The sequence below is a fragment of the Crotalus tigris genome, unplaced genomic scaffold (genome assembly GCF_016545835.1).
Source record: "Crotalus tigris isolate CLP2741 ecotype Arizona unplaced genomic scaffold, ASM1654583v1 scf7180000024167.7108832, whole genome shotgun sequence".
Taxonomy (NCBI): Eukaryota; Metazoa; Chordata; class Lepidosauria; order Squamata; family Viperidae; genus Crotalus; species Crotalus tigris.
Genome location: NW_024100417.1, coordinates 4,815,387 through 4,843,058, shown reverse-complemented (window position 1 = coordinate 4,843,058; position 27,672 = coordinate 4,815,387). Strand labels below are relative to the sequence as shown.

Here is a 27,672-nt window from a genome sequence, read left to right as displayed (position 1 = left end):
ACTGTAATAATAAAATAGTAATAATGTACAAATTAGATTTTTTTAAAAAAAATATAGACCTATGAATTCTTGCATCTTGTATTTTGCTACTAATTTATCTTGCCACATTACATTCCACAAGGAGAAAGGGAGAGATTAGTTTCCCTCATTTTATTTATCTTCATTCCATATACTCTCTTCTTGGAGTTCCACTTCCCATTTTTATTCCCTTGATCAGGAGCTGTGGGCCTAAATCTAATGAACTTCCAAATACACATCCAAATATGAACACTTATGGTAATATTTTTTATTTTAGCTAAATAAAAGCTAGAATAGTTAATAATTGAAGAAAAACTAGAATAATTCCTGACTCGGGGTAGGTAGCTGGTTAGTTAACTAAGACTGAATAGATGTAACTTGTTAAAAAAAGAATTTAGGACAGATGTTCAAGGAAACTGAAGACACTCAGGATTTCAGTGTTAAAGTGTTTTAGATTTAATCAGTTGAGTCTAGTCCAAAATTATATTACTAGATCAGAAAAACAATACATAAAGCTGCCTGTCTTGTATACATCTCACACTGGCATCCCAAAACCAGCACAACTTCCAATAGGTCAGAAATTATTGGAGTCCGTCTTCAAGAAATCATAATAGATCATGTTTAGATCACATATTTCATCTTGTTCTTTTTTGTACATATAAAGCCTGCTGCAACCTTATACAGAGGTGTGTGCATATATTAAATACTGGGGACAAACTAAGAAAAAGGTGCTTATATTTTCAAAAGCTTGTTAAACCATCCATAGGAAGAAGTTTATCCCAATTATGTGTCAAACTTATAAAATTAATCAACAATTTTATTACAATGATTTAAGATAAAACAATTGCAGTTTGACTGGATGAGAGCAACAGACACATTTGTAAGAATAAAATAGGATATAATGATTAAAAGGGCTTTTAAAGAGTTCTTAACTGCCTGCTCAATTATAAGCATATTAAAATCCTGTAAAATCATCTTCTAGATTTTGAAATGAATTAAACCAATGTGTAGGTATACTCAGACATATTTATGATGTGAATTCATTTTTAAAAATTCAGAAAGATTTTGAACAACAGCTCACACTACAGTTCAAAAATATTTTTAAATCCATTGATACATATTAACTAGAGTTTATTTTCAATCTGAAAGCAGAAAAAAAAAAACTTAAGGAAAAGTCCCTATGCCTGTTGAATGAACCTTTGGCGTCATGATTCAGTTTTAATATTGATACAGAAAAGTCTATTATATCTGGGACAGCAGTAACCTCCAGGTTAAGATAAGAAAAGAGAGGGGGATATCTGTTTCATACTAAAAACATTCCTGGGGAATCAAAAGAATACTAACATAGAGAATGACTTTTGCTTAATACGTAAGGGCCAAAAAGAAAAGGCTGCCCATCTTGCTAGATAATACAAACCATTTAAATAAATACTAGGGAGACATCTATTCAAGACCCAAAAAGAGACTGGAGACATAACACTTTTTAAAAGGTAGCAACTGAGAGCATTAAGATATTCTCATGTGCTTTATAATTGCCAATCTTACTTCCAACTTGAGAGGCAGTGTCCAATTGCAAATATTTCAAAAGTTGCTCCTTTGTATATATTTATATATATTGTGCTTATGAAGAGAGCCAATCTCTATAGTAATACAGCTTTAAATTCTAAAGTAATACACAAAAGAGATCAATACTGTATACTGAAATGTACATCTCTCCACTTCTTCTAGGTTTCCTCCAAATGCATTCAGGATCCTAATTAATAAAGGAAGAGAGAGACAGAAAAGGCTTTGAGATTTTGTTCACCTGAACTTTGAAGAATTTTGCTTTGTAAGTCCTCAACTTACAATCACAATTAGGACTGGAATTTCTGTTGTAAGTTGGTACAGTCATAAAATGAATCATGTGACTGGACCTGATTTTACAATCATTTTTATCGTGGTCATTAAATGAAACATGTGGTCATTAAATGAATCACAGTTAACCTGCTTCCCAATTGCTTGTTGAAAGATCACAAATCACACTCTTGTCATATTTCTAAAGCTGTCATAACTCTGAACCACTTTTAAATGAATGGATGTAAATATAGGGCTACCTATATCAATTGTTGACATAATCTGTTGTGTGAACTTTATGCAGCAAGATAAACAGATAAATCAAGGGAAGGAATGCTACAGTCTTTCCTCTAGTAAACATAAGCACATTTATCTTCCAAGATTAGATGATATGGGCACGTTCCAGATACTATAGACCTAGACTACAAGAGCATGTTTATAAATGGAGAAGTAGCTTTGCACTTTTTCTTGCAATATATCTGGATAAAAATTGTCCCCAATGACTGCACAACAAGAAATGAGACACCTCTTGAAAATGTACCTTCAGCTTCCTTTTTTCTGTCCCACAAAAGATAAATCTAAATATACATGAGCCCTTCTATTAGTCTTACCTATACAGGTTTGGGCAAAAACAGTGCAAAGCTTCCAAATAGAAATACCAATAATGCTGACCTCTGACATAATTTAATGAATATTCAAACTGGATTCAAATACCCCACAATTTGGGGTCATTGCCAGTGAGATGAAAGAATGCTCATTTTCTCAGGCAATCTGGTTGCAAACCTGGGCCCAATTTGTGGCCATTCCAAGCCACACAGGAATGGGAGTCCTTGTAGTCCTTATTGCCTTAATTGAGGATATTTCCCAGGATTCTCTTGCCTGAGGAATGCACAGCGCTGAATGGCTCAAAACCTTTTCCTATTACATAGGTACAAATTATACCAATTAAACATATGAGTAAATAAGTCTCTGAATATAAAATAGGGACAAAAGCTTCAAAGGTTCAAGAAGTTGGGAATAAAGAGAGCTAATAAATTTCACTCTTCATTCTTCAGCTCACTTAGCTCTGTTCTCAGAGAGGTGATGCTTAAAAAAAAAAAAGAAGCATGTTCATGGCAAAAAACAGGGTTATAAATATAAAAAGGAATCCATTGTCAAGCACCAGTAACATCACCAGCTTTCTGCAGGCAGGATGAGCTCGGAATTTCCCCCAGAAATAGATATTTAATCCAGGAAAAATGGGGAACGTCATTTTTAGCACTACGGCTATCTGGGCTATTCCTTGGGGGGTAATGGAAAGTTATCCTTCTGTCAAAGAACAGTTTGTATTGAATGAAGAAACTCACAGCTAACGGGGATGTCATCAAGCTGGTATGAGCCAAATGCTTCATGAACTCAAAGGTGTGCTCCCAAATGATAGCCTTGGAGTTTGCCAGTAAAGTGAAATCCATATGTTCAAGGTGCTACAGAGTCAGATAAGCTTATCTCATTTCTTCTTCTTCTTTTTTAAGTGGGATATGAAGACTGTCTGTTTGGCTTCTGCTATGCTGGGATGCTAGAATCCATTTTGGGTGATCACTGCAATCCTGCTGCAAGCTACTACTCCATAATGGCCCGGTACAGTGCAGGCTCGATGTAATCCTCACGATAGCGTGAGTTGATCACCCTCTGTCTTTTTCTCTCTTGTTTGACTTCTTTCTCCGTGAAGATCTCTGTGAAGCGCATGTCAGAGGCAACAGACTGCAAATCAAGTAAGCACAAGAAATGTTAAAAGGACAGTGGCGAAAACTGGACTATAGGATATAAATGATAATGATTCTACACAATTTTCCTCATGCATAATTAAAATCATATTATTTCACTGGAAAACAACAGAGGGTAGATTTTGGGACTGTAATTATCCAGTTTAAAGTCGAGTACTTAATATAGATGCACCTCAAGTCTTGAGGCTCCAAGTGGCTGTTTACCATTAATCTGCAAATTTGCAGAGTTCAATAATGGGCTCAACAAACAATATTCTGAAAATCTATTTTTCCTTTCCTTTGAAATGACTTTTGGAACCTTCAATTTAATAATTTTATTATATCTTTGACGTATCTGGAAGTGTCCCAGTGACAGAAGAAATGTCTAGTACTCAAAAGATCAGTTTCCTATGTGGGAACTGATGCTCTCTTGCGTGAGAAGAATTTCATGAATCAAAATCTATTCTTGTTTGGCTTACCAGCCTTGACTTGACTCTTTTAGGAAGTTCTTCATCAAGTGTATACACATCATCCCTTTTTGCCATCAGCTGGGATCCATCTTCAAACTCCACCTAGAATAAGATCAATTGGGTGGCTGTCAGATGAATATAAGCATCAATTACTATTTCTCTGTCATGCAATTCAATACAGAATGTTTTTATGGAGCAAGAGCCCAGCCAACTGACATTCAATTTCATGTACTCTACATCATGAAGGAGGTTGGCAGATCAGCTGCTAATAACAGAAGAGAATATCTAGAAACTAGCTTATATAGCCACAACTATAATGCATGAGAATTAACACCACTTTACACAAATATTGATATATCAATCAATGTATCTTTTGGAACAGTCTAATTATATGTTATCTTGCTCATGGCAGGCCAGAATACAACCTTCAGGGATTTCAGAACTCCCAATCTACAAAGAGTTAAAAAGAGAGAAAATGAGAAGATCGATCCCAGTCCTCTTTACTTACCTGGTACATCTGGATGACATGAGAAGCCACAAATGTAGCTCCATAGACCTGTCCATCTGTCCATCTCACTTGAACAACTTCTCCTGGAGGTGGAGGACCAAGCTGGAGGCAATCTCGACTCTGTCCATGTTGGGAAAAGTTTGAGAAATATAATCATCTACTGAATAGCAAACAGAAGAAACATTGCCTAAAATAATGGACCCTGGAGAAGCTTGACGACTGAGCCGATACATGGCAATGAGGAGACCAGAAAAGTGTCTGATTTTTACTAAGTACAATTCTGTTAACATCAGAGGAGGTAGTTGCAATGAGCTTAATCTTATAATCAGAATATTCCTGCCCTGAACAGATTACAAGATATACAAAACTATCCTTGTTCTGCAACTACTCATTTATTATATAGATATTTGCATGAACATAAAACAAGTAAAGATCTGACAACAGAATAGAATCTTCATCTGGAATTTTTTTTTTCTCTAACGAAAGAGTCTAAAAGGTACTGAAGAGAGGGAAGGAGAAAGGGAAGAGATTTCTAATTTAGGAATCAAATAATCTATGCTATATTTAGCTTTGCATTATGCAGCTCAAAAGTATTGTCAGGATGCTTTAGAGATTTGACCCACTTCAGCAATCGGGGACTTTTTGTTTCCTAGAACGGTATATTTTCTGGTGCAATAATTTTTTTACTGCAAAGCATACCACAATATCTTCTGGATATAGGTTATCACTGAAGGAGCCATCATCAAAGTTGACCTCATAAAATGTTTCTTTCGTCAGATTGATCACTTCACATTGATAGAAACGTCCGTTCTTGTGCTTGCTTATCACAGGCTGCCCCACAGCAAGATCCTGTAGACCGGCCTTAGCACGCTGAAGGAACAAAGGAGCTATAATCAATATTATATTCAGAAGATAAAACTTGATGGTTTAACCACATGGAATACTTTGAAGGTTGTGGAAATGCAAATGCTTCCTATGCATTATCTGGAAAGCACGGAAAGATTATTTTTACATCTCTTTTGCAAAGCTTTTAAAGATTTTTATTATGTCTTTATATTTTTACCGCTAATGCAAGCTATATACCATCAACTTTTAATGAAGGTTTAAATAGAAGGTTCAGTAATATTGACAATAGCAACAAGACTAGCAGTTGCTTTGAGCAGAAAAACATTTTAATATAAGGTACAAAGCAAGCATTTCCATAATATAGTGTGCATGTGTGGCCTCCTGAACACTTTTACTACTGTCTTTCCATTGCCTTACTAATGATTAAGTAATGTCTCATGTACAAATGTTAAGCTGAACCGAATATTAAGTCCCTATTTACTTACTTCTGCTTGAGACGGAATTTTATGTCGAAAACAGGTAATGAAGACTACAAACGGCCAGTCATCTGGCTGCATCATGACTCCAGCTGCCTGGGCGCAGCTGACATGGAAAGATGTAGGACAGCGACCATGAGAGCACTGCATGCAACAACCAGCGATTCTCTTCCGCCTCTTCTTACAGAAGACACATTTCTATGAAGAGACAAGTTTAGCACTTCAATCAAGATGAAGTTCCAAAGGTATCAGATGCTTAGACACCAAAAGACACACATGGGCCTGTCAAATTCAGATGCAGATTGGTTATCAGATACTGAAATCACGAACTACGTCGTGAGTTTTTATTTTCAGGAATTCTTGACAAAACCTGCATTCCATGTATATTTCAATAGTACTCACAATCTGTTTCAATGGTCAGGCATTTTCTTTAAAATTAATACTACTACTGTACAATCTTATGAAGAAGAAAAAATGCATGCTAATTAGTTACTACACAATTACACAATACGTAATTATATTTCCCTGTAGATTCTTGTAGGAATTGTACTAAAATATATGACTATATATGGGAAGCCTCTGTATGCTTCCTTTTGTTCATAGTATATTACAGCACATACATTGGGTAAAATCAAGGCCCTGGATGTTTTTGTAATTTCCTTTTCCTTTACGTAACGGGAGAGGCTTTATCCTATCCTGTGTTATTTAACATCTATATGAAACTGTTGGAAGAAGCTATTCAAAAAGTTATATAGAGTGAAGTCTCACTCTATGACTATTTTTCCCATGCATAAGAAAATCATGCAATGGGATAACACGGGCCTTCTGTACTGAATTATTGTACAGACAGGCCATGTGCTCTACGCTATTAATGTACAGGTACTCAAATCTACAAGTAATTGGTAAGTTATGCTCCTTATTATACTGCATACAATGACTTTTCTGAATCTGTTGCTTTCCAGATATGCTGGGCTCCAACTTCCATAATTTTGGGCATCATGACCTTTGCCCCCAGTCTTAAAATAATAGTGTTGCCCAATACTTTTGAATGGGAATAAGTGGGTAAAAGCTATATACAATCATCCAAAATTCCACCACTTGCATTATCACAAATTATCTAATCTGAAAAGATTTTTCCTATGTTCTCTGGGTTCTGATTTAAGAATCTCATAAAAGCATAGAATAGACATCAATTCAAAGTACTGTTTATTTTCTTACCAGTCGGAAGCGTTGCAGTGGAATTTTGCTGACATCAACTGGACTACGCTGGGCAATGTTTATAAATTTGGCCTCCAGAACTGCCACAGCACACATAACATGTACCCACCTGAGAAAAATCAGAAGTCTACTTAAGTATTTAGTAAATGTTTGTTAAAAATTGGTTGCAGGATATGGATAACCAAAACTGATATTGGTAAAACAGCTCAAAAACAATATGATCTCCCCAACTCTCAATACAGCTGCATAAAGCATTTGAAAAAAGTGCTTTGCAAAACCATTCAGCACAAAAACAGCCACATACTGTGGAAGGCTAATAGGCTATCAGCAATGTGGCTATTTATGCATACAGTCTTTGCAGCAGTTTATGAAGACTACATAGAACGTGGTTGCTTTAAGTATCTGAGGAGGGGATTTTTGCTTGCAACAGTAGGCTTTGCAAAACATCTCAGGGAACATCACTAAATTTTTGCTTAGTATGAGTTGATGTCTATTAGTCCAGGGGTCTTCCATACTTAATTATCACAAAAACTCACTTGTTATCATTGGCTTTTTGAAGTGCACCTCCACGAAGTGAGCATAAGCAGCAATCCTGATAGACAAAAGAAAATCACATTTACTTATTTGTACGTTATTTGTATCCTGCTTTTATTATTTTTACATATTTTTACTCAAGGCAGCAGACATATCCAACACACCTTCCTCCTCTTATTTTCCCCACAAGAACTACTCTGTGAGGTGAGTTGGGCTGAGAGAAAGTGACTGCCCCAAAGTGACCTAGATGGCTTTCATAGCTAAGGTAGGACTAGAACTCATGGACTCCGGCTTTCTAGCCTGGTGTCTTAATCACTAGACCAAGGTAGCTTTCATGTTATTGAAATCACACCAATTAATACTGTACTATTATAGCACTACATTTTATACTATTTTTCTGAAATACATAAATATTCTGCAATGAGAACTATACAAGTTAAATAATTATTCTATGCATTAATTGTTTTTGTCTTACAGAAGATCTCATAGAAGAAACTAAGCTAGTTCTATAGGAAATGAAAGGCTAGTGCTAGGTAGAATGCATTTTATTAAATCCTGTTAGGGACGCACAAAGCAGAAAACTATCCAGACCTATGCGGAAGTGATGTAGGACATATCTTACTTAGATAATTGTTCAAAAGCCTATTCTATCCTATCTAGCAAGGTAATACTTCACCAATCATGCATGACAGCAGAGTTGCACATCAACGTCTGCACCAAATGAGCCAAATATACCTGCAAAACATCATCTCCTAGTAGTATTCCATTCCCTAAAGTGTCTAAAACAATGATAAACATTTTTTAAAAAATAAAAAGTAATCTCATTATCTGCGTAAATGTTTGACTCAGAAGAAATTCAAGGAAGCTACCTCCAGTAGGGATTGCTAATTAAGCCAGCTTGAAGAGGAGGTTTTGGTATCTCAGGATAGATTCTGGAATACTGATGAATACATTTAATAATGGATGATATTGAATCAACCACACTATTCATTTAAAATATTCTATGAAGTAAAGTCCTATCAGAAGCTAGATCTTCTTTCTATTTTAATGAAATTCTTTCATACAAATAAATCTATTTCAATAACAATCTCACAACTGCAAAGTTTCTAATGCTGGTCATGCATGAAAACAAAAGAATTTTAGTAGATACTGACATACCTCTTCTAAAGCATTTGCTTTGCATCTAGAGCATTTCCAATCTTCAGTTGCCTTCTCTGGGGCTACTCCATAACAACCTATAATAAAAATAAAAATAGAAGGTTTGTAGGCTAAGCAATAAAAATCAGCAATGTTTCAATTTTCATATCCCTTTTTATTTTAACAAATATTAATAATGAATTTATATCCACAAAATAAGTTTGATCAGTCTTGGAAGACCCAAAGAAACAATGGTACAGAATATGACCTTAAGCATTATATCATCCACTTGAAACATACTAACAAAAAAGCAATACTGATTTATCCATAACCTGATCTCTCATTTAAAAAATAAATGTTAAACCTCAAGCCATAAAAATGATCACGATGGGTCAAATCTATCTCTGGGCCCTGTCAATTCAATGAATTTTACAAGAGAAAAAAATAATTGTTATTATAAATTAAGTCAACATTAACTATTACAGTGTTTTGGGTCTTTGAATTTCTTTTACTGCTTTAAAGTATTAGTGATATCCAAAGCATTAGGAAAGGAACTCATCCAAGCTGCTTAGTAACTGGCATTCCAATGAGATTTTCCCCTCTGTTTACTTATATTGTGGGCTAGTTTTCCAGTGACAGCATCTTAATCTTCACATAGCATGAAAAATACAGTGGTACCTTGGTACTCAACTGTGTTGAAAGTCATCAAATTTGGTAACACATTTTGACACAAATTTTTTGTCCCAGTACTCATCATTTGTTTGGCACTCAACACACAAGCTAGAACTTGTCGTTGTCAGTTGCCTTGTGACTTACTACATTATTCCTTTTGGGGAAAATTTGTCTGGTACTCATCAGTTTTGCTACTCACTGCGCCTCCCGGAACCAATTAATGTTGAGTACTGAGGTACCACCGTATCTGGAAGGACATATTTTGTGTTCATTGCACTTTAATTGTAGTTTTCACCCATGGTATTTTCAGATCATTTTGTTCATATGAATCGGGTGGACATTAAAGTGCAATTCCTCAACTTTTTTCTGTATTCTTCCTTACAGGTAAAAATAACCAGGCATAAGCTGCCCATACTTACATTGCTTCTTTATAAATTATGGGAAAATGGAAGGGTAAATAGTAATATTTTATTTGGGGAGTCAATGGACAATCAGACCTAAATTATACAGTACTCACTGGCATGGACCCGGACCTGACAGTGATTGCATGTGATCAGAATACTGGTCCCATCTTCCTCCAGATATGGGGTAGAGAGATTGACATCTGTGCTACAGCCAGTGGTAGTAAAACACATCTCAGGGATGAGGGGCTTAGTTCTCATCTTTCCATTAGCAGCATTTGGAACTGCTTGTAAGCTCTGACTTCCACAATCTGCCTGCCAATGAGAAATTACACATTTTAGAAAAGAACAGCAATGCAGAAATAAAAAGAAATATATGATCAGGAAAGCATTCCATTTTTGTTTGCATACTGAAAGAATTTAAATAAATATTATTTCACTATGTTATGCTTAAGGTAGAATGATTCCAAATTAAGTTTGATATTTTTCCTTCCAAAGAGATAAATATTTCTGCCAAACAAATAATCAATAGGTCATTTTTTTTCATGTCAGAATAAGGAAAAAAATTACGTCTGACAAAATTGATATAAAATAATCCAAATCTTCAAAGATAAATTACATACTATGTTCATCTCAAGCACAATTCTGCAAATATGATTCCAGCCCTAAGATTTTATTTTTTTAATTATTAAATATGTTATTCCCAGTATAACAGTTCATCAAAAATAGTCTGGATTTGTTTCAAGACTTCCTTGTTCTATTGAAGTAAGAACTAAAAAATAAATTATAAATTCTCTGTTTTAAACAAGCAGTTAAAATACCACTAAACAGTTTCTGTGTTGCGCTATTTAGTGAGGGAAAAATGGATCAGTAAACAGAATACATTTGTTTATAGAAAATATATTTGAGTTAGTTAAGTATAGAGATAAATTTTGAAAAACTATTAACACCTTAACCACCATGGACCATTCCCATCTGAGATGAATATGACAACTACTATACCACACAGCATCCATTATTACCAGACAGTTTCCCATCCATGTATTAGCCATGCTTAATCTTGTTTAGCTTCCGTAATCAGGTACTAGAATATGTATATGATTTATTTTTAAGAAACCATGCACTTGTTAGAGTAACATGACAGATGCTGTAGAAAATCAGTCCCACTTACTATGGAAACATAATCAGTCTGAAAACACTTACACAAACCACATTCTATCAGTGCTTCTGTACTCTATAGGCCAGGAGAAAGAATCATCTACTTACCTGGTAGGTTTGGAATAGCATGCACACTGCACAATAGGGGGCCTGCTGAGCCATGGCAATATTATACTCTTTTTCCGCTTCAAAGTTTGGAGGACGATTCTGCCACAGTTGGGTGAGAGGCTTGGCCCATGCTTCCATCTCTTCAGTTTCTTCTTCAGGTGTTAACTGCTCTGACATTTCTGCAGTAAGAATCATAGCGTCAATCAAAATTTAGATAAATCATTTCCTCTTTTCTCCAGGCTGTCAAAAGAACAACAGATTTAAACTATGGGAAATATAATAATGTTCCTCACTTTTCAGCCATGCCTGCCAATGTTCAACTCCACACATGGCTGCTAAGACCATGTAGTGAGGGAAAAAAAATTATCTGATCCCCTGCTGATTTTGTACGTTTACCCACTGACAAAAGAAATGATCAGTCTATAATTGTAATGGTAGGTTTATTTTAACAGTGAGAGGCAGAATAATAATAAAAAAGTTCAGAAAAATGCATTTCAAAAAAGTTATACAGATTTGCATTTTAATGAGTGAAGTGTCCCACTCCTTTTTGCAGATCCTCTCTAAGTCATTAAGGTTTCGAGGCTAACGTCTGGCAACTCAAACCTTCAGCTTCCTTCACAGATTTTCTACGGGATTAAAGTCTGGAGACTGGCTAGGCCACTCCAGGACCTTAACGTGCTTCTTCTTGAGCCACTCCTTTGTTGCCTTGGCCCTATGTTTTGGGTCACTGCCATGCTGGAATACCCATCCACGACCCATTTTCAATGCCCTGCCCTGGCTGAGGGAAGGAGGTTCTCACCCAAGATTTGACGGTGCATGTTCCTGGCCATCATCCCTTTGATGTGGTGAAGTTGTACTGTGGGGATGGTATTCTTGGAGTCACAGGCAGCATTCCTCCTTCTCCAAACATGGCGAGTTGATTTGATGCCAAAGAGCTTGATTTTGGTCTCATCTGACCACAACATTTTCATCTAGTTCTCCTCTGAATAATTCAGATGTTCACTGGCAAACTTCAGATGGGCCTATACATGTGCTTTCTTGAGCAGGGGGACCTTGCCAGTGCTGCAGGATTTCAGTCCTTCACGGCATAGTGTGTTACCATTCTTGGTGACTATGGTCCAGCTGACTTGAGATCATTGACAAGATCCCTCTGTGTAATTCTGGGTTGATTCCTCACTGTTCTCATGATCACTGAAACTCCACAAGGTGAGATCTTGCATGGAGACCCAGACTGAGGGAGACTGATAGTTATTTTGTGTTTCTTCCATTTGCGTATAATCGCACCAACTATTGTCACCTTCTCACCAAGCTGCTTGGCGATAGTCTTTTAGCCCATTCCAGCCTTGTGTAGGTCTACAATCTTGTCCCTGACATCCTTGGACTGCTCTTTGCTCTTGGCCATGGTGGAGTGTTTGGAATCTGATTGCTTCTATGGACAGGTGTCTTTTATACAGGTAACACGCGGAGATTAGCAGCACTCCCTTTAAGGAGAGTGCTCCTAATCTCAGCCCGTTACCTGTATAAAAGACACCTGGGAGCCAGAAATCTTGTTGATCGTTAGGGGATCAAATTTCACTCATTAAAATGCAAATCAATTTATAACTTTTTTGAAATGCATTTTTCTGGATTTTTGTTGCTGTTATTCTGTCTTTCACTGTTAAAATAAACCTACCATTAAAATTAAAATCATTTCTTTGTCAGTGGGCAAATGTACAAAGTCAGCAGGGGATCAAATAATTTTTCCCTCACTGTATAATTTGTGAAACCATTAATTTGGAAATAATATACAACCTCACAATTATAAAACCATGTTTTAAATATGTGCTCTCTTTCTTTTGCCTCAGAGATCAAAGTGCTGTATTTGATCCTAACTTGATAGCTGAAAATTCAGCATCAAAGTATATCGAGTTCATACAGCCAAGTATACAACCTTCAAAAATTGTAAATCAGACTGTGATTAATGTATTTAGGTATATCTTGTACAAAATGCAAGAGATTGCTTTAAAAATGCAAAGGATGAATTGAGACATTAAAAAATGCTTATTGCTACAGGTTGTCCTTGACTTACAATCATTCATTTAGTAACCTTTCACAGCTACAATGGCACTATTGCAGCATCCCTGTAGTCACATGATAAAAATTCAAACGCTTGGCAATTGGCATGTATCTATGATGGCTGCAGTATTCCATCACCTTTTGCAAACTTCTGACAAGTAAAGTCAATGGGGAAGCCAGATTCACTTAACAACCGTGTTACTACCTTAACAACTGCAGTGATTTACTTAACAGCTATGGTAAGAAAGTTCATAAAATGGGGCAAAACTCACAACTGTCTTGCTTAGCAACAGAAATCTTCAGCTCGATTGTAGTTGTAACTCAAGGACTAGCTGTAATTCAGCATCACTATCACCTCTATTACAAAAAAGGAAGAAATTTAGAACTTACCATCATCACTAAGGCTATCTTTAACCAACAATGGGTGATGACGTGGCAGTTTGGTCAAGGGCTGGCGACGTCCTTTTGACTTCTTATGATCCTTTACAGATCTGATGTACTCCTTTGCCATCTGCAGAAATCAGACAGGATCAGAGAGACAGCTTGGTCTAGTGGTTAAGACAACAGGCTAGAAAGCAGGAGACCATCAGTTCAAGCTCCATCTTAACCATAAAAGACAGCTAGATGACTTTGGGCTAGTCAATCTCTCTCAGCCCAACCCACCTCACAGGATTGTTGTTGTATGGCAAATAGGAAGAGGATGGCATGCTAGATATGTCCCCGCCTTGAGTTATTTGTAAAAATAATAAAAGTGGGATACAAATAAATATATAAATAAAATCAGTATCCACAACCTTATAGCAGTATAGTAGTAATCAGTAGTAGCAGATTTTGCAAGAACTTAAATCTATAACAAGCTACTTTTTCAACAAAGTATCTACTGGATGGATTCAAAAACTGAAAAATTACTTATACTTTCTGCACTGTTTAAGCTCCAAGGTATGCAAGATGTGTATTATGGATAAAATAGTATATTTCAGAATGCAGTACTACATTGACAATGGATTTATTTGATATCTAATGCGGCAAATAGAGTCCTAGAGATATTCTTTGCAAACTGCACACCAGCTGATAATGTCAGAAAATGAAAATTAAATCGAAGTTAAGATTAGAAATTACAATATTCTACGATAAGTGTGTATTAAGAATTCATCCTATATATCGCTTTACCATTAAAATGTGTCTGAAGCATGTTATACAAGATAGATTATAGGTATACCCTCTGATGGAATCTTACTTTTGCAAGCTCCTGTTCATCCACACGAGCTGTGGAACTGGTTTTCTTCCGGGAAGGCTGTTCTATCTCCATGACATTCACCTCTTCCTTAGCATAACTATGAACTGTGAGAACTTCAGTTTGGTCAACCAACTGCCTGGAAAGATCAGGGGGTTCAGAATCTGAAGAGCCAGAACAAAAAGAAGAGCTAGACTGAAGGCTGGACACTGGGCTTGGTTTTATAATAGATTGGGTCAAAACTGAAGACACAGAATGTGAAATGGAAAGATCTAAAACAGCTGCTTCTGGTTCCTCTTCTTCCTCCTCCTCCTCCTCCTCCTCATCATCATCTAGTTTAACATTTTTCAGTTCTTCAAATTTTACTTCAGAGGAATCTGCATATTCTGCATCAAAAACAATGTTTGAAATATTATTTAGTAACTGCCACCAAATAAAATGCTCTAATCTATTAAAGCCTAAAAATTAATCTGAAACTAGGGCTTCAAGATGTGAACTATTAAATGGCCCAGTCTAGCTAGAAGTTTAATATATATATTTTTAGAAAAATACTCCTATAATTTGAATTTCCTCTAGAACTTCCTTAACGCATAACACAATATCATACCTTTAATTTCTCACTAACCAGGCATTTAGTCAATTTTTAGAATTTTTGTTATCAATTTATTTGCCCTAACTCTGCTCTTTGGTACTGTATTCTTTTTCTGAGACATATTTCCAAATCTTTTCAAGTTTAAGAGAACAATATAAATTAAACATAGTCTAATGATTTCATATTTTATGTCATAATTGAAAGTCTTATGAACAATATTTAGATAAATGTGTCCAATCCTGGAGGCTACTTTTCAATTTTTGAATTTCTTCTATGTTTTACTGACACGATTCTATTAGTTCCTTATATTATTTTGCTAAAGTAAAAGAACATAACTTTAAAAAATTCATCTGAGATCTCTGCAGATGGCCCCAGTTTCTTCAACATACCCTTCATATTCCTAATGAGGCATTACCATCAGTTTTCAACTTGAAGTTTTGCTCTCAATGTTTTTATGTCTGTTGAAAGCAGAAGTTGGGTTCATGCATCACACTAAACCTTATTTAGATTGGCTACATTCAGACAACAAATCAGGCCAAAACTAAACAAATTTCATTATGACTAGGCCAAGGGTAGGCAACCTTGGCTCTTTTATGACTCGTGGACTTCAACTCCCAGAATTCCTGAGCCAGCAGAATTCTGGGAGTTGAAGTCCACGAGTCATAAAAGAGCCAAGGTTGCCTACCCCTGGGCTAGGCCATAGTAAAGTTCCAATGAGATTGGCCACCATGAACAGTAGCATCCAAGAAGTTACCTGGAGGTGCAAGCCCTTCATCCCCTTGCTGTACAGGTTCTCTAGCAGGTCCAACTGGAGGGGCTGCTTCCTCCATCTCAAACTGCACTGGGAGCATTTCCTCCTTGGGAAAGGACTCGCTTTGGCTCACCTCATGAGGAACTTCTAAGCAGACTCGGTGCCGCTTGCTTCCAATGCGATGCTTTGGGACACTGCAAGAAGAAATAAACATGTCGTCTTTTAAATCAAGCATGTCCAACCTGTAGCCTATGGGCTGCATGCAATCCTAGACAGCTGGTAACCAGCCCTACAAGATTGTAAACTTCAAACATTATATGATTTATTTACACATTTATATACATTAATCCTATTATATATTTTATATGCGTCTAAAGATAATTCCTTAGTTCAATGCACCCCAGGCAAGTTGCCCATCTTTTATACAGAACTCAACACAACTTTAATATCAGATTGCTTTCTCTGAAAAATCAGTTGATTTTATAACTTTTCTGAAGTACCTGAGAAAGCACAGCTTTCCACTAGGAAGAAAAAATTTACCACTAGGAAGAAAAAATATAAAATTCTTAGAAAAAATATTTCACGTTAGTTTATCAAATGATAGAATACACAAGCTTTCAATTCACATTAATACTTGAAACTAGTTTCTTCTCAGTTGTAAGAAATCCCATTTAACCCAAGGATTCAAGTAAAACACACTTACTATGAGATAACAGATATTTCAAATTCAAAGTATCTGTCATTAATATAAATTTACAACAGGTCAGAAGACAGTTAAAGAGAACCTAGGAAGATATTTTATCTAACTTATGGCAAGTCAGAAATTCCTTTGAAATGCTTTCTTCAATTCTTTGGTCAACAGTCTGGTTCCAACCATTAATTTCTGTTCATATTTCACAGCCTACAGAGAACTAAAAATCACACACCCATTTTCTAAAACTTACTGAATTTGGTTATTAAACAAGGCAAGGAGAAAGGGAGAAGAAACAGCTCCCAATGTCATTGGTAGCCACTTAACATGGAAAATAGAAGCAGCTAGATAGATGCAACTGATTAGTGAGTAACACTGGCTAAGTCATGATGTACGAAAAAAAGAAGAAGCAAGCATACGTTTTTTTCTCCATATCCTCATCTGCTTTGCATTCTTCCTCTGTTTCAGTTTCTTCAGGGCACTGCTTCTCATTCTTAACTTTTTGAAGGGATTCGCCCTTAAAGAACTCAGTTGCTTCTGGTGTGGGAAGAGTATGATCAATGACTGTCACATCTTTCCCAGCTTTCCAGAGCTTGTAACGATCAGGCTGATATTTCCTCACAAAGACATCCATGGAGATTTTGACCATGTCCTTTCGGCATGAGCACTGCATGGAATAACAAAACAGCTGAGGCCACTTATGTTTTCGTTTCAATTCAGTATTAACTTCATTCTGCAACTATGCCTCCTCATAAGAGAATTATACCATTTCCTAGTAAGAATGAATGGTGACCTCAAAGATTGGAGGCTAAAAGTAATTACCTGGAAAAAGGGAGAGGAGAACAAAATAACAGGTATTTAATATTTATTTGATATCACTATATATATCTGTTGTGAGCTTTCTTTCTGACAAAGCATTTGTTGTTGTACTGAGTACTTTGAAATATTAATAAATAAATAAAACAACAGTGCACAGAATGGCCTCTAGAAAGCTGAGGCTGCAGCTATATATCTGAAGCAGACATGAACCTGATGAGTTAACAGAACAAACATTAATCATTAAAAATAGGATATAGGAAAGCTAACATATCTGAAAAATATGAGAACTAAACAAGTATTATTATCTTATTTCCATTTCACAAGCTTTATTGTTTATATATCTAATGAAAAAAGTATCTTGAGAATTGTGCAAACAGGCATATCTTATTCTTAACTAAATATTTATACCTGGCACCATGACATTTATATCAAAAACAGTAGTCCTATGTAACTAATTAGAGTGTTCTACATTTCTCCATCTGAAATCTTTTTTTCTTAAACTGTCTTAGAGGCTTTATTTTTATGAATTAATACATTTTTATAGATGTCCAAAGTTCAAATGGTCAGACCTACTTCATAGCGCATGTTTAGCAGCAAAAAATTGTTAATAAGATGCATTCCATCAACCACAAAATATTAAATTGATATAATTCTGTTTGATAAACATTTAGGAATAAGTAACAATTCTTACCAAAACAGACTGCTTTCCATACTCAATCCAACGAAGTGTGGCAAAATTAGTAGATTCAGCACAATTGAAGCCATGATTAAAACCAGCATGATATCCATAAGGAAAAGTTATCATGAATTCACCTGCTTCCTGAGTCACCTGAAAGAGAAGCAATCAGTATGGATTTCTATAGTTTATATAATCTCTAAAATTCATTTGATAATTTTCAGTACTACTAAGCTGGAAAGAACCCATATTTCTAGCTTTTTCTAAGAATATACCCTAGCAAAGTAAAAAATTGTATCCTTGGAATTTATGGATTATGTGAATTTATTCACATTTATGGATTATGTGAATTTATTCACATAAATTATGTGAAAAAAGTATATAGAGAGAATATTCTCAGTGTGAAGAAGAAATGACATGATTCCTGTTTTTTAAAAAATTCTATTTCTCTGTCCCCACATGCTCAGTTCTGATTGGCTTTTTCAGAGTGGTCCCCACACTTAAGATTCTTTTTCTAAACATGTTTTGATCACCTGTAAAAATAGGAGGGGTTCTCCTAAGTCTCCTGATTACCTCCCTACTGTGTGCAACTACTGCAAACTTAGAGAGGTGAAAAGAAATTATAGGATGTTTTCTCATCTGGCCTTTTTATTTTCAGTTCCTATAATCTTATAAGACTCTTTGCCTTCCATTCACGGTTTCATTAGACAAATAGTGGAGAGGTGGAAGATAGATCGTAATGTGGGTTTGCTCAGAGAAGATGAGAATTTATTAAAACAAATAAAAGATCAAAGACGAACTCATATTAAGAGACTTTATGGGGTGTTAGTAGAATTGGATTCAGAAGCAGAATTAGTTAAAGAATGTATGGTTAAATGGGCACAAAATTTTGATGAACCGGTTCCATTAGATACCTGGGAAATTATTTGGGTGAGGAATGTTAAATTTACGCAAGCCCAAAATTTAAGGGAAAATTTTTATAAAATGTTTTATAGATGGCACCTTGTCCACAAAAAATGTCTCGTATGTATCCTGACCTGCAGCCTAAATGTTGGAGATGTGGATGTTTGGATGCTACCTATTATCACATCTGGTGGTCATGTAAAAATATAAAAGCTTTTTGGATTAAGATATGGTGGAATATCCAAAGAATTTTTAGAAGAAGGGTAAAATTTACCCCACAATTGTTTTTGTTAGGTATTGTTTCTGATTGTGATAGTAAAGAGACTATATTGATGTTAAATTTAATTAGAGCGGCAAGGTTGTTAGTAGGGCAATGTTGGAAGAAGGAATCTTTGCCTACTTTGCAAGAGTGGTTTCTTAAAGTTTCCTACTTGGCGGAAATGGCAAAGATTTCAGCTTTCTTGAAAGATCAATCGCAAGAGAAGTATTTTTTGGTATGGAAAAAATGGATAGATTTTATACAATATAAGTTGGATATAAAAAATATTATTTAGTTTTTCAATAATTTACATTTAAAACTTAAGATATTTTATAGATTTTTTCCTTTTTTATTTTTTTTTAATTTTTCTTGTTTTTTTTATTTGATTTTTCTTTTTTTTCTGTTTCTTTTTTCCTTCCTTCTTGTATTTTCTTTTTATATATTACTGTTAACTATTTTATAACTTGTTTAATTAATGTATTTAGATTTGCTTATGGTTTATATGTGTTCCAAGATTTTTTGAAAAAATTTGAACTAAGCCTGTATTTAGCTCTGGGAAGGTCGGGGGAGGGTATGGGAGGGTTGGGGGGGGGGGTTGGGGAAGGGAATTGTTTTGTAAAACTTAAAAATTTTTAATAAAAAAAAAGACTCTCTGCCTTCCTAGATTTCTGTAAAATGCCATCAGTTTTTTCTTACTTTGTCAAATGGGATGCCATATTTCTTCAATATTGATGGTGAGATCAAGGTCATTTTGTGACGGAGAAAAGCTTCACAACTCTGAGCACTTCCAGGAAAAAATCCTATTTAAGAAACAGATATTCAGCAAGTATTGTTGAAAAGGGTTGCTCATACAACATTCATTGGATGCAGGATTGAATAATATGGCATGGCTCTTTCCAAGGATGACAATGTACGAAAGACAAAGTAACCACAAAACCTAGAGGCAACTTTCAGACAAAAGTTCCAAATGGAGAAAAGAGAGGTACACTTTTCTTATCCCCTTTTGACACATAATGAAGCATCAGAGGCATTTATTTATTTATTTTAGAAAGTCTTCATTAGTTTTTTCACATATAGAGAGAACTTTAAGAAAGTTACTTTCTGAAATTCAGTATTATATTTGTTGAACTTTTATAAATAAAATGAAATGTTCCAATATCTCAGGGGTTGCCACAAAGAAGCACCTGAGGGCAAGACAAGAAGCAACGGATGGAAACTAACCAAAGAAGAGAAGCAACCTAGAACTAAGGAGAAATTTCCTGACAGTTATAACAATTAATCAGTGGAACAACCTGCCTCCAGACGTTGTGAATGCTCCAACACTGGAAGTTTTTAAGAAGAGACTGGATAACCATTTGTCTGAAATGGTATAGGGTTTCCTGCCTGAGCAGGGGGTTGGACTAGATGATCTCCAAGGTCCCTTCCAACATTATTATTATTGTATAAGATTTCCATATTTTTTCTAAATTATTGCTATTATATTACACATAGTCCTTGACCTATGACCACAATTGGGACCAGAATTTCAATTGCTATGCAAGACAACTTGTTAAGTGAGTCATGCCCAATTTTATGACTTTTGGGGCATGATTGTTAAGTGAATCACACAATTATTAAGAGAATCTAATCCTAATCTGACTTTACTACAGATAGTCCTTGATTTTTGCCCATTCATTTAGTGACTGAAGTTACAAAGACACTGAAAAAAGAGATTTAAAACCAGTTCTCGCTCTTACAATTGTTACAGCATCCCCGTGGTCTTATGACTAAAATTTGGACACTTGGCACCAGAATATGTTTACAAAGTTGCAGTATCCTGGGGACACATGATTGCCCTTTGCAATTTTTCCAGGGGTCTTCTGACAAGCAAAGTCAATGGGAGACCCCTGGAAAAATTGCAAAGGGCAATCATGTGTCCCCGGGATACTGCAACTTTGTAAACATATTCTGGTGCCAAGTTCCAAATTTTGATCATAAGACCACAGGGATGCTGTAACAATTGTAAGAGCGAGAACTGGTCTTAAATCTCTTTTTTCAGTGTCTTTGTAACTTCAGACACTAAATGAATGGTTATAAATCAAGCACCATCTGTAGTAAAGTCAGATTAGGATTACAATTAAGTTAAAAATTAAAAAAAAACAGCTGTCATTGTTCTTTAAGAGGCAATCAACTATACAGAGTCATTTAGAGAGAGAGGGATGTTTACCTTTAGCGAGACGCTCCAACCGCTTCCCATGCTCTGGAGGAATAGAGTACCTATGGTAGCACGTAAACAAATTACAAATATATTCACACAAAAAAGATATTTTAGGCTTATATTACATAACAATGCTGATATATAAGCACATTTAATCATTTCCCATCTTCATCATTATTTCTACACTGAGAAAATGTTAAATATGACCCTCAATTAAAAATGTATGCACATCTTGATATATACACACCCGTACACACACACACACACACACACTGACACAGGATATCTCACCAGGACTTGGGTTCTCCAAAATGCAGATAATTTATACTGTACAGGTCCATGTCCTCCGTGTGCCAGGCAAAGGATGTTTTCCACATCCCAAAGTAGAGATAAGGCGTATTCACTCCCTCAATGGTAATACCACTTTCATTTTCTACTATATCCAGAATTGTATTCAGATGACCAATATTCCACTCAGCTATATGCTAAAAAGATTAAACACAGTTTTTTCAAAAAAAGCAGTAAGCTAATAACATATATTCCAATATCTGTATAAAAAATTCACTTTGAGGGTACTCAAATAATTTTATGAATATTGTAGATTAATTTTGTCTCATATATTCTATCTATGTACACATTACATATACATATTTCAATTTTCAGGGGTCAATCTAGGAAATTCAATAACATTAATGCTGAAAATGTAGGTGAATCTTGAATCCATGCGAAAAACAAGTTAACACCAGCTAACAGATACCGAAGCTATTATATCTCATTACTCCTTTTACCTTGTCATAGAGTGTGCCATTAACATCTGCCCCATAGATGGGAGCATTGAAAGTGAGATTCTTCCAGTACTTGCGTTCAAGATCTTCAAAATCTGTATATCGAGGAGTAAAGTACCTAAGGGAACACAGGTTGACTGTCTTAATATAACTTGTCCATTCACTTTATTCACTGACAAATGTCATGAGTTATCACCAATTTTAAATAACACATTACTGTAGACAAGCATCCTGGAAATCAGAATTTAAGAAGATAGTCATGTACAAAGATCCTAGATGAAAGAGCCAGAGTCAACTTCTCTATCATTTAAAATTTGTACTACAATTAACTAAGATTTCAGCCGAATCATGCTCAAAGGCTGAAACTGTTCACATATAAAGATGCTGTAACTTTTACCAATATTATTGCATTCTCTTGGTTTTGGTTAAGGTGGACAGCAGAAATAGGTGTCACATCAGCCATATCTTACAGAATCTTCTGACAGAAATGCATTTAAGAAACTAGGTTTTGATCTAGAAACTACCACACAAATATGGAGCTTGTCAGAGATGACCCATTCAAATATTTGCTATTGAAATAGTGTAGTCCATTCATAAGAAATTTTTTTGGAGCTGTTAAGAGTAAGACACAGAAGCAAGTATTCTCAAGAAATTATATTCCAATTTGAAATACACTTATGCCAGATACTGGCAGGGACGTTGCTAAATTAAGATGCTTTTAGATTTGGACCATTACAAACTTATATTACCTATATAAATACATATATTTAGAGTTTTCAAGTTTAGACCATCTTTTCTTACTTGTCGCTATTTGCTATCCTCCTGAATTCTCGGACTGTCATAGGTTTCTTCTGGATGTTATACTGAGTGAAGAGGCCTGACTGGCCAGTAACCACTTGCTGAATGGGAGCAGGGATGACCAGATCATCAATATCATCATACCATGTGCGTGGCTTCCATTCCTTAGGAGGAACAATCTAGAAAATGTAATTTTTATATGAGTAATTAACTGGAAAACTACAAAAATAGAACAAAGGTTATATAATAATACTTCAAATAGACTGATTTTTCAACTATACACAGTAGCAGGATTATCCTTCAGCAGCATATAGTAGTAATCCACATGCAACGCTATTAATGCTCTTGACTACAAGTTGGCATTTTATAAAATTTTATAAAATTAAGCACATGGTAAATTAATATTCATAATCAAGAAATCTGTTTCAAATCATAACCATGTATTTGGCTCAGTGATTAGAGGTATATATGCCAAAATGACTCCTGATTTACTGAAGATTCCAAATTAATAAACACAAAGGAAAATGCCTACTTAAATGGTACATGATCTTTCTGTTGCAAACAATAAGGATGTGCAAATCCTTTGAAAGCAATGTCTCACAATGTCAGTGTAGGTGTTTTCTTATATCTTTGAAACAAGAAAGCACCCAAGGCAGGCTTTGCTTACTGGCTACACATATACATGCTGCTTATTGAAAAACATGCAGCTGCTTTATTGATTCAACAGAGATGCCTTGCATATGCTACTTCATGTTGTGAAGCCCAACTTTCAACAGATTGGCACAGACCTAAGGAACAATATTACTGCAGTTTTCTTTTTAGAATTCTGTATATCCAAAGTAATAAATCAGTTTGTTTAGGAATTAATCATCATGATAGTGCATACCATAGAAATAAAAGTTGTAAAATAGTTATATGGGTCTCCCAGAAACATTTAGGTTTCATTTCAAATCCTATATCAAACCTTCAAATGATTCTGTCTGCAGCCATCTTTACTTTGTTTTCAGTTGCCACAGCCATGGAGGAAGATGTGTTCTTTTAGTTTAGCCATAACAAATACTTTCTTGTGGGAACCAAGGTCAAGCTGCCTAAGTTTTGGCAGGCTGGAGATACTGTTAGAAAGCCCACCAAAGTAGTTAATTGGGGTAGGAAGTTCAACTTTTACTTTGTAACCTTTGGGGAGTGGGTGGGAACTTTCAGTCTTGGGTTCACCTTTGTTCATGCCGATACTATGTAGCCATTAAAAGTATTCTTTGACGAAGCAATTGCCTCAAGAGTTCTTATTTCTACTGGTCTCATCAATCGGAACCATGACATCCTATGTCAAATAGTTAAAATAATGTGCAACAAAAGAAAAATCTAGAACTTCAGAATTTTCATTAAATGTTTGATTTTTTTCCCCAGCAAAAATGAGTACTATTTCCTCATCAATGGGATCCAATAAAATCTTGCCATGAAACAACTTGCTCATTTGTATGCTGAGATTACCCATCAAATACGTTATATATTTCTGAATCAAATTTATATGGATGAATAAATTGCAGCATTTATTGTTCCCAGCCCTTCTTACCTTTGCCAGTCCAGCTCTATGGGCTCCTTGAGACTCTATATAGGCAACATAACGGCTGAAATTTTTAAATTCTTCCATAGTTGGACGGAATGTCATTATTCTGGCACTTGGATTTAGGTTCTCCAATTCGGACCCCATGTTTTTTTTTCACACTCTTTCTTCTCATATGTGAACCAGGAGAACTAGTGCACTAATACAAATAATTATAACAATTACAACTTAATCAGTATTATCCAGAGTTATTAAGCGTACAATAAAAAATGAGGAATAGCATCAAAGTATGTTCACTGCTATCCTAATTAAAACTATATCAAACCCAACCCATCTCAATTTTTATTGTAATTATTTTACACCTTTATACTCCTAAATATCAATTTCACATTCAGATTTACAGAAGAAGCCAGGTAAAGTACATGTACCAATTTTATTATTTGATAAAAATGCCTCAACCTTAAATAACAGAAATAATTTGAAACTAGTTACAGAACAAGCAGTCTCAATAGCTGTTGACAAATCAAAACCCGCCAATGTAAACTTCTCTTGATAAAAAGTTCTGTCTTAGATTGTGATACCACTTTCCCTCTTCTTGGAGGTTTGCTTTATACTAAAGAGGGCAGCACCCTTCGGATCTTGTTTTCCATAGAGAAAAGCAAGTTCCTACTCTGACACCTGTTTAACACAATAAATATCCCAGATAACTATCCTGTTATAAATATCCAAACCTGGTCCTGAATCTTCTCCCACAGCCAACTAAGGCTACAGGTATTTGTTTCTGAAAAAAATGCTTCTCCAAAATATCTATATCCTTGCCTTGCTTACTAGGCCCTCAAGAGAAATGGAGAAAAGAAAGGTGACAGATAAAACTAAAATTAATGTAGGTCGTGTTTATTGAAATAGAGGAGCTAAGGGGGAATAGAACTTATAGTTACTTTTTAAATATTGAAACTCTTTTCAAAGCTTTAAAAAAAAAACCTGAAAGGAAGAAAAAGGTTATCGGGATTTCCCAAAAATTCTTCATAATTTTTTCTTCCTATTTTTTTTACTTTCAATTTATCCACTTCTACACATCTCAAGTCATCAGCCTGATGTTAAAAGCAGCTGTATTTGTTTTACCTAGGGCTCAGAGCCCCCAACATTTAGAGGCTTTTCCAAATTCTTCATTTTATTTCCCTACCTTCATTCAATTTCTTTCTTTCCTTTGTCATTTTCTTTGCAAAGCACTGATGCTGGATCAAAAAAATGTGTTATCTAAGAACGGCCTTTGTGCTAAATGGAAAGGAGAGGATCCTGTTTCGTCTCAAAATTTCAAAACTGTTCCTCGAAGTTCTTCTGCCTATTGCAGTGGTGGCGAACCTATGGCATGGGTGCCAGAGGCAGCACTCAGTGCCCTCTCTGTGGGCACGCGTGCCATCACCCCAGTCCTAGGCCTTTAGCTGGGTTTTATAAAACCTTTTCGCTTTAGGCCACCACCGTGTGCAAAAAGAAAAAGGTCCAATCAGTCAATTTCAACTTCTCGCGGGGAAAAAAGATCTTGCAAAGTTGGAATTGATTGAACTTTTTAGTCCCACCCAGTCTGCCGTTACCACCGCAGCCACACCCAGCCAATGGGCCACACCCAGCCACACCCACCTGGCGATGCATAAGTGGGTTTTGGGTTGCAGTTTGGGCACTCGGTCTCTAAGCGGTTCGCCATCACTGGCCTATTGTGATCCTAGCCCTCCTAATTACTATTATTATTATTACTGCTACTATTACTATAGACGGATTGCCCGGAGTGAGCTCCAAGGGACAACAGCTGATTCTGGCATCCCTTGCTCCCCTGTGGCTGTGTTTGTGCGGGGAAGAAGCACGGAGGAAGCGCCCCAGATGGTCCTCCTCTCGGAAAGAGCCCAGGAGGCCCGCGTTGACATAGCAACTTTCGAGCCTTTAATGTTTCGTAGGATGGAAGGACGCTGAAATAGGGAGAGCATCCACCATTCACCTCGGGTTTCCATCCTTTCCCCAGTTTCAAGAAAGTCCACCCTCCCCTCCGTTTTCGGTTCTCCACAGCGTGATCCAGGTCGACCGAGGAACCCCGCCCGGACGAGGCTCTCCTTCCTCCCTGTGTATAACTCTCCCAGTCCACTCCAGGACTAACTCTTCCCCGCGGTCCCCCTTTACCACATTTTCACTCACCAAAGGCCTCTCAGGAGCCACCTCCACTTTCTGACAGGGCCCGAAATAGAGTTCTGTATTAGCCTGGGGCCAATGCTGTCTTGTGTCCCGCCCCTCACGTCACGTTCTTGACGTTTTCTGCCTCGATCCAATCCCCAAGAGTTTCCGCACCCGTTTTATCGTCTCATGGGTTATGTGAAGTGCCAATCACGCCCCTTTCATTCGTTTCGTAAGCGTCGCGACGGCAGATCGAATTAGGACTCCCCGCTGCGAAAGTAGTTCCGTAGCGATTTACGGATTGAGCGCGACGCGGTTACGCCACTATGCGTTGAACAGATGTAGACAGATCCCTGCGCTGGAGTCCCTTAGTCTTCTGTTTCTCTCGACCTCTTACCCCTTTACCCCTTTATTCTATCTAATTCGTCGTTCCCTTTCCCTCCGTATCCCAAGTTTCACGTAATTATTGCTCAGATCCTGTCATTAAGAAGGGCCTGAATTGGCCAACCAATCAGTGAGAAAGGATCTATGTTACTAGGCGGATATTGTTTTGATTAGATTTAGAAGAGGCGATAGAAAAAGCTAGCGAGGAGAAGCTGCTGATGCTGAGGAGGCTATTATCTAACCATTGTGAATGTACTGCCAGTATCATGTAGGATTGGTGGAGAACGGTTACGTTTGTTACTGTTTTTTCCCCTCTCCGCTTTTATTTTGAATGCTAAACAAATGTGACACTAGATTCCTTATCTCCTGCGGCGGAAAATGGCTGATAAGCCCCCTATAAATATTGAGTTGACGCCTTTTGAAATTTTGCAGGACTTTTGCAGCTCAAGGCGGATCAGATTCAGGTGAAATACCGTAAGATGGTTGGAAATTTTTGATCAAAGAGGGTAATGGAGGCAGTGAGGTAATGCTGTATCGAGAGAGGACGTTTGTGGTTCGCTAACTCTAGATATCTAGTCTTTGAGGCAAAATAACCAGCACTTTTTGCGATTATTTTTTTTTTTTTGCGATTTTCTTTCAAGCGCCAAGTAACTTTTATTGGCATTTCCATTCTTTTACCAGCTTTT

At 36.3% G+C, this 27,672-nt stretch overlaps 1 protein-coding gene across 2 annotated transcripts; it reads right to left on the bottom strand.

The window, feature by feature from the left end:
- Nucleotides 1-266: 266 nt before the first annotated feature.
- KDM4A (lysine demethylase 4A) lies at nucleotides 267-26,767 on the bottom strand. Of its 2 annotated transcripts, XR_005554288.1 has the most exons (23): nucleotides 26,627-26,767; nucleotides 24,452-24,641; nucleotides 22,885-23,060; nucleotides 22,087-22,201; nucleotides 21,590-21,783; nucleotides 21,308-21,357; nucleotides 19,798-19,901; nucleotides 17,955-18,092; nucleotides 16,864-17,111; nucleotides 15,757-15,947; nucleotides 14,414-14,796; nucleotides 13,567-13,687; nucleotides 11,122-11,300; nucleotides 9,972-10,170; nucleotides 8,804-8,880; nucleotides 7,648-7,703; nucleotides 7,112-7,220; nucleotides 5,903-6,091; nucleotides 5,271-5,441; nucleotides 4,572-4,691; nucleotides 4,073-4,165; nucleotides 3,198-3,591; nucleotides 267-1,771 (listed from the first exon to the last, which is right to left on the bottom strand). XR_005554288.1 is itself a non-coding variant. In XM_039323288.1 (22 exons), exons 2-22 carry the CDS (start codon nucleotides 24,587-24,589, stop codon nucleotides 3,451-3,453), a joined length of 3,192 nt encoding a protein of 1,063 aa, XP_039179222.1. In that variant the 5' UTR covers nucleotides 24,590-24,641; nucleotides 26,627-26,767; the 3' UTR covers nucleotides 267-3,450. The 2 variants fall into 2 exon arrangements, 1 of the variants encoding a protein (XP_039179222.1); XM_039323288.1 differs by having other exon boundaries at nucleotides 267-3,591.
- Nucleotides 26,768-27,672: the final 905 nt, after the last annotated feature.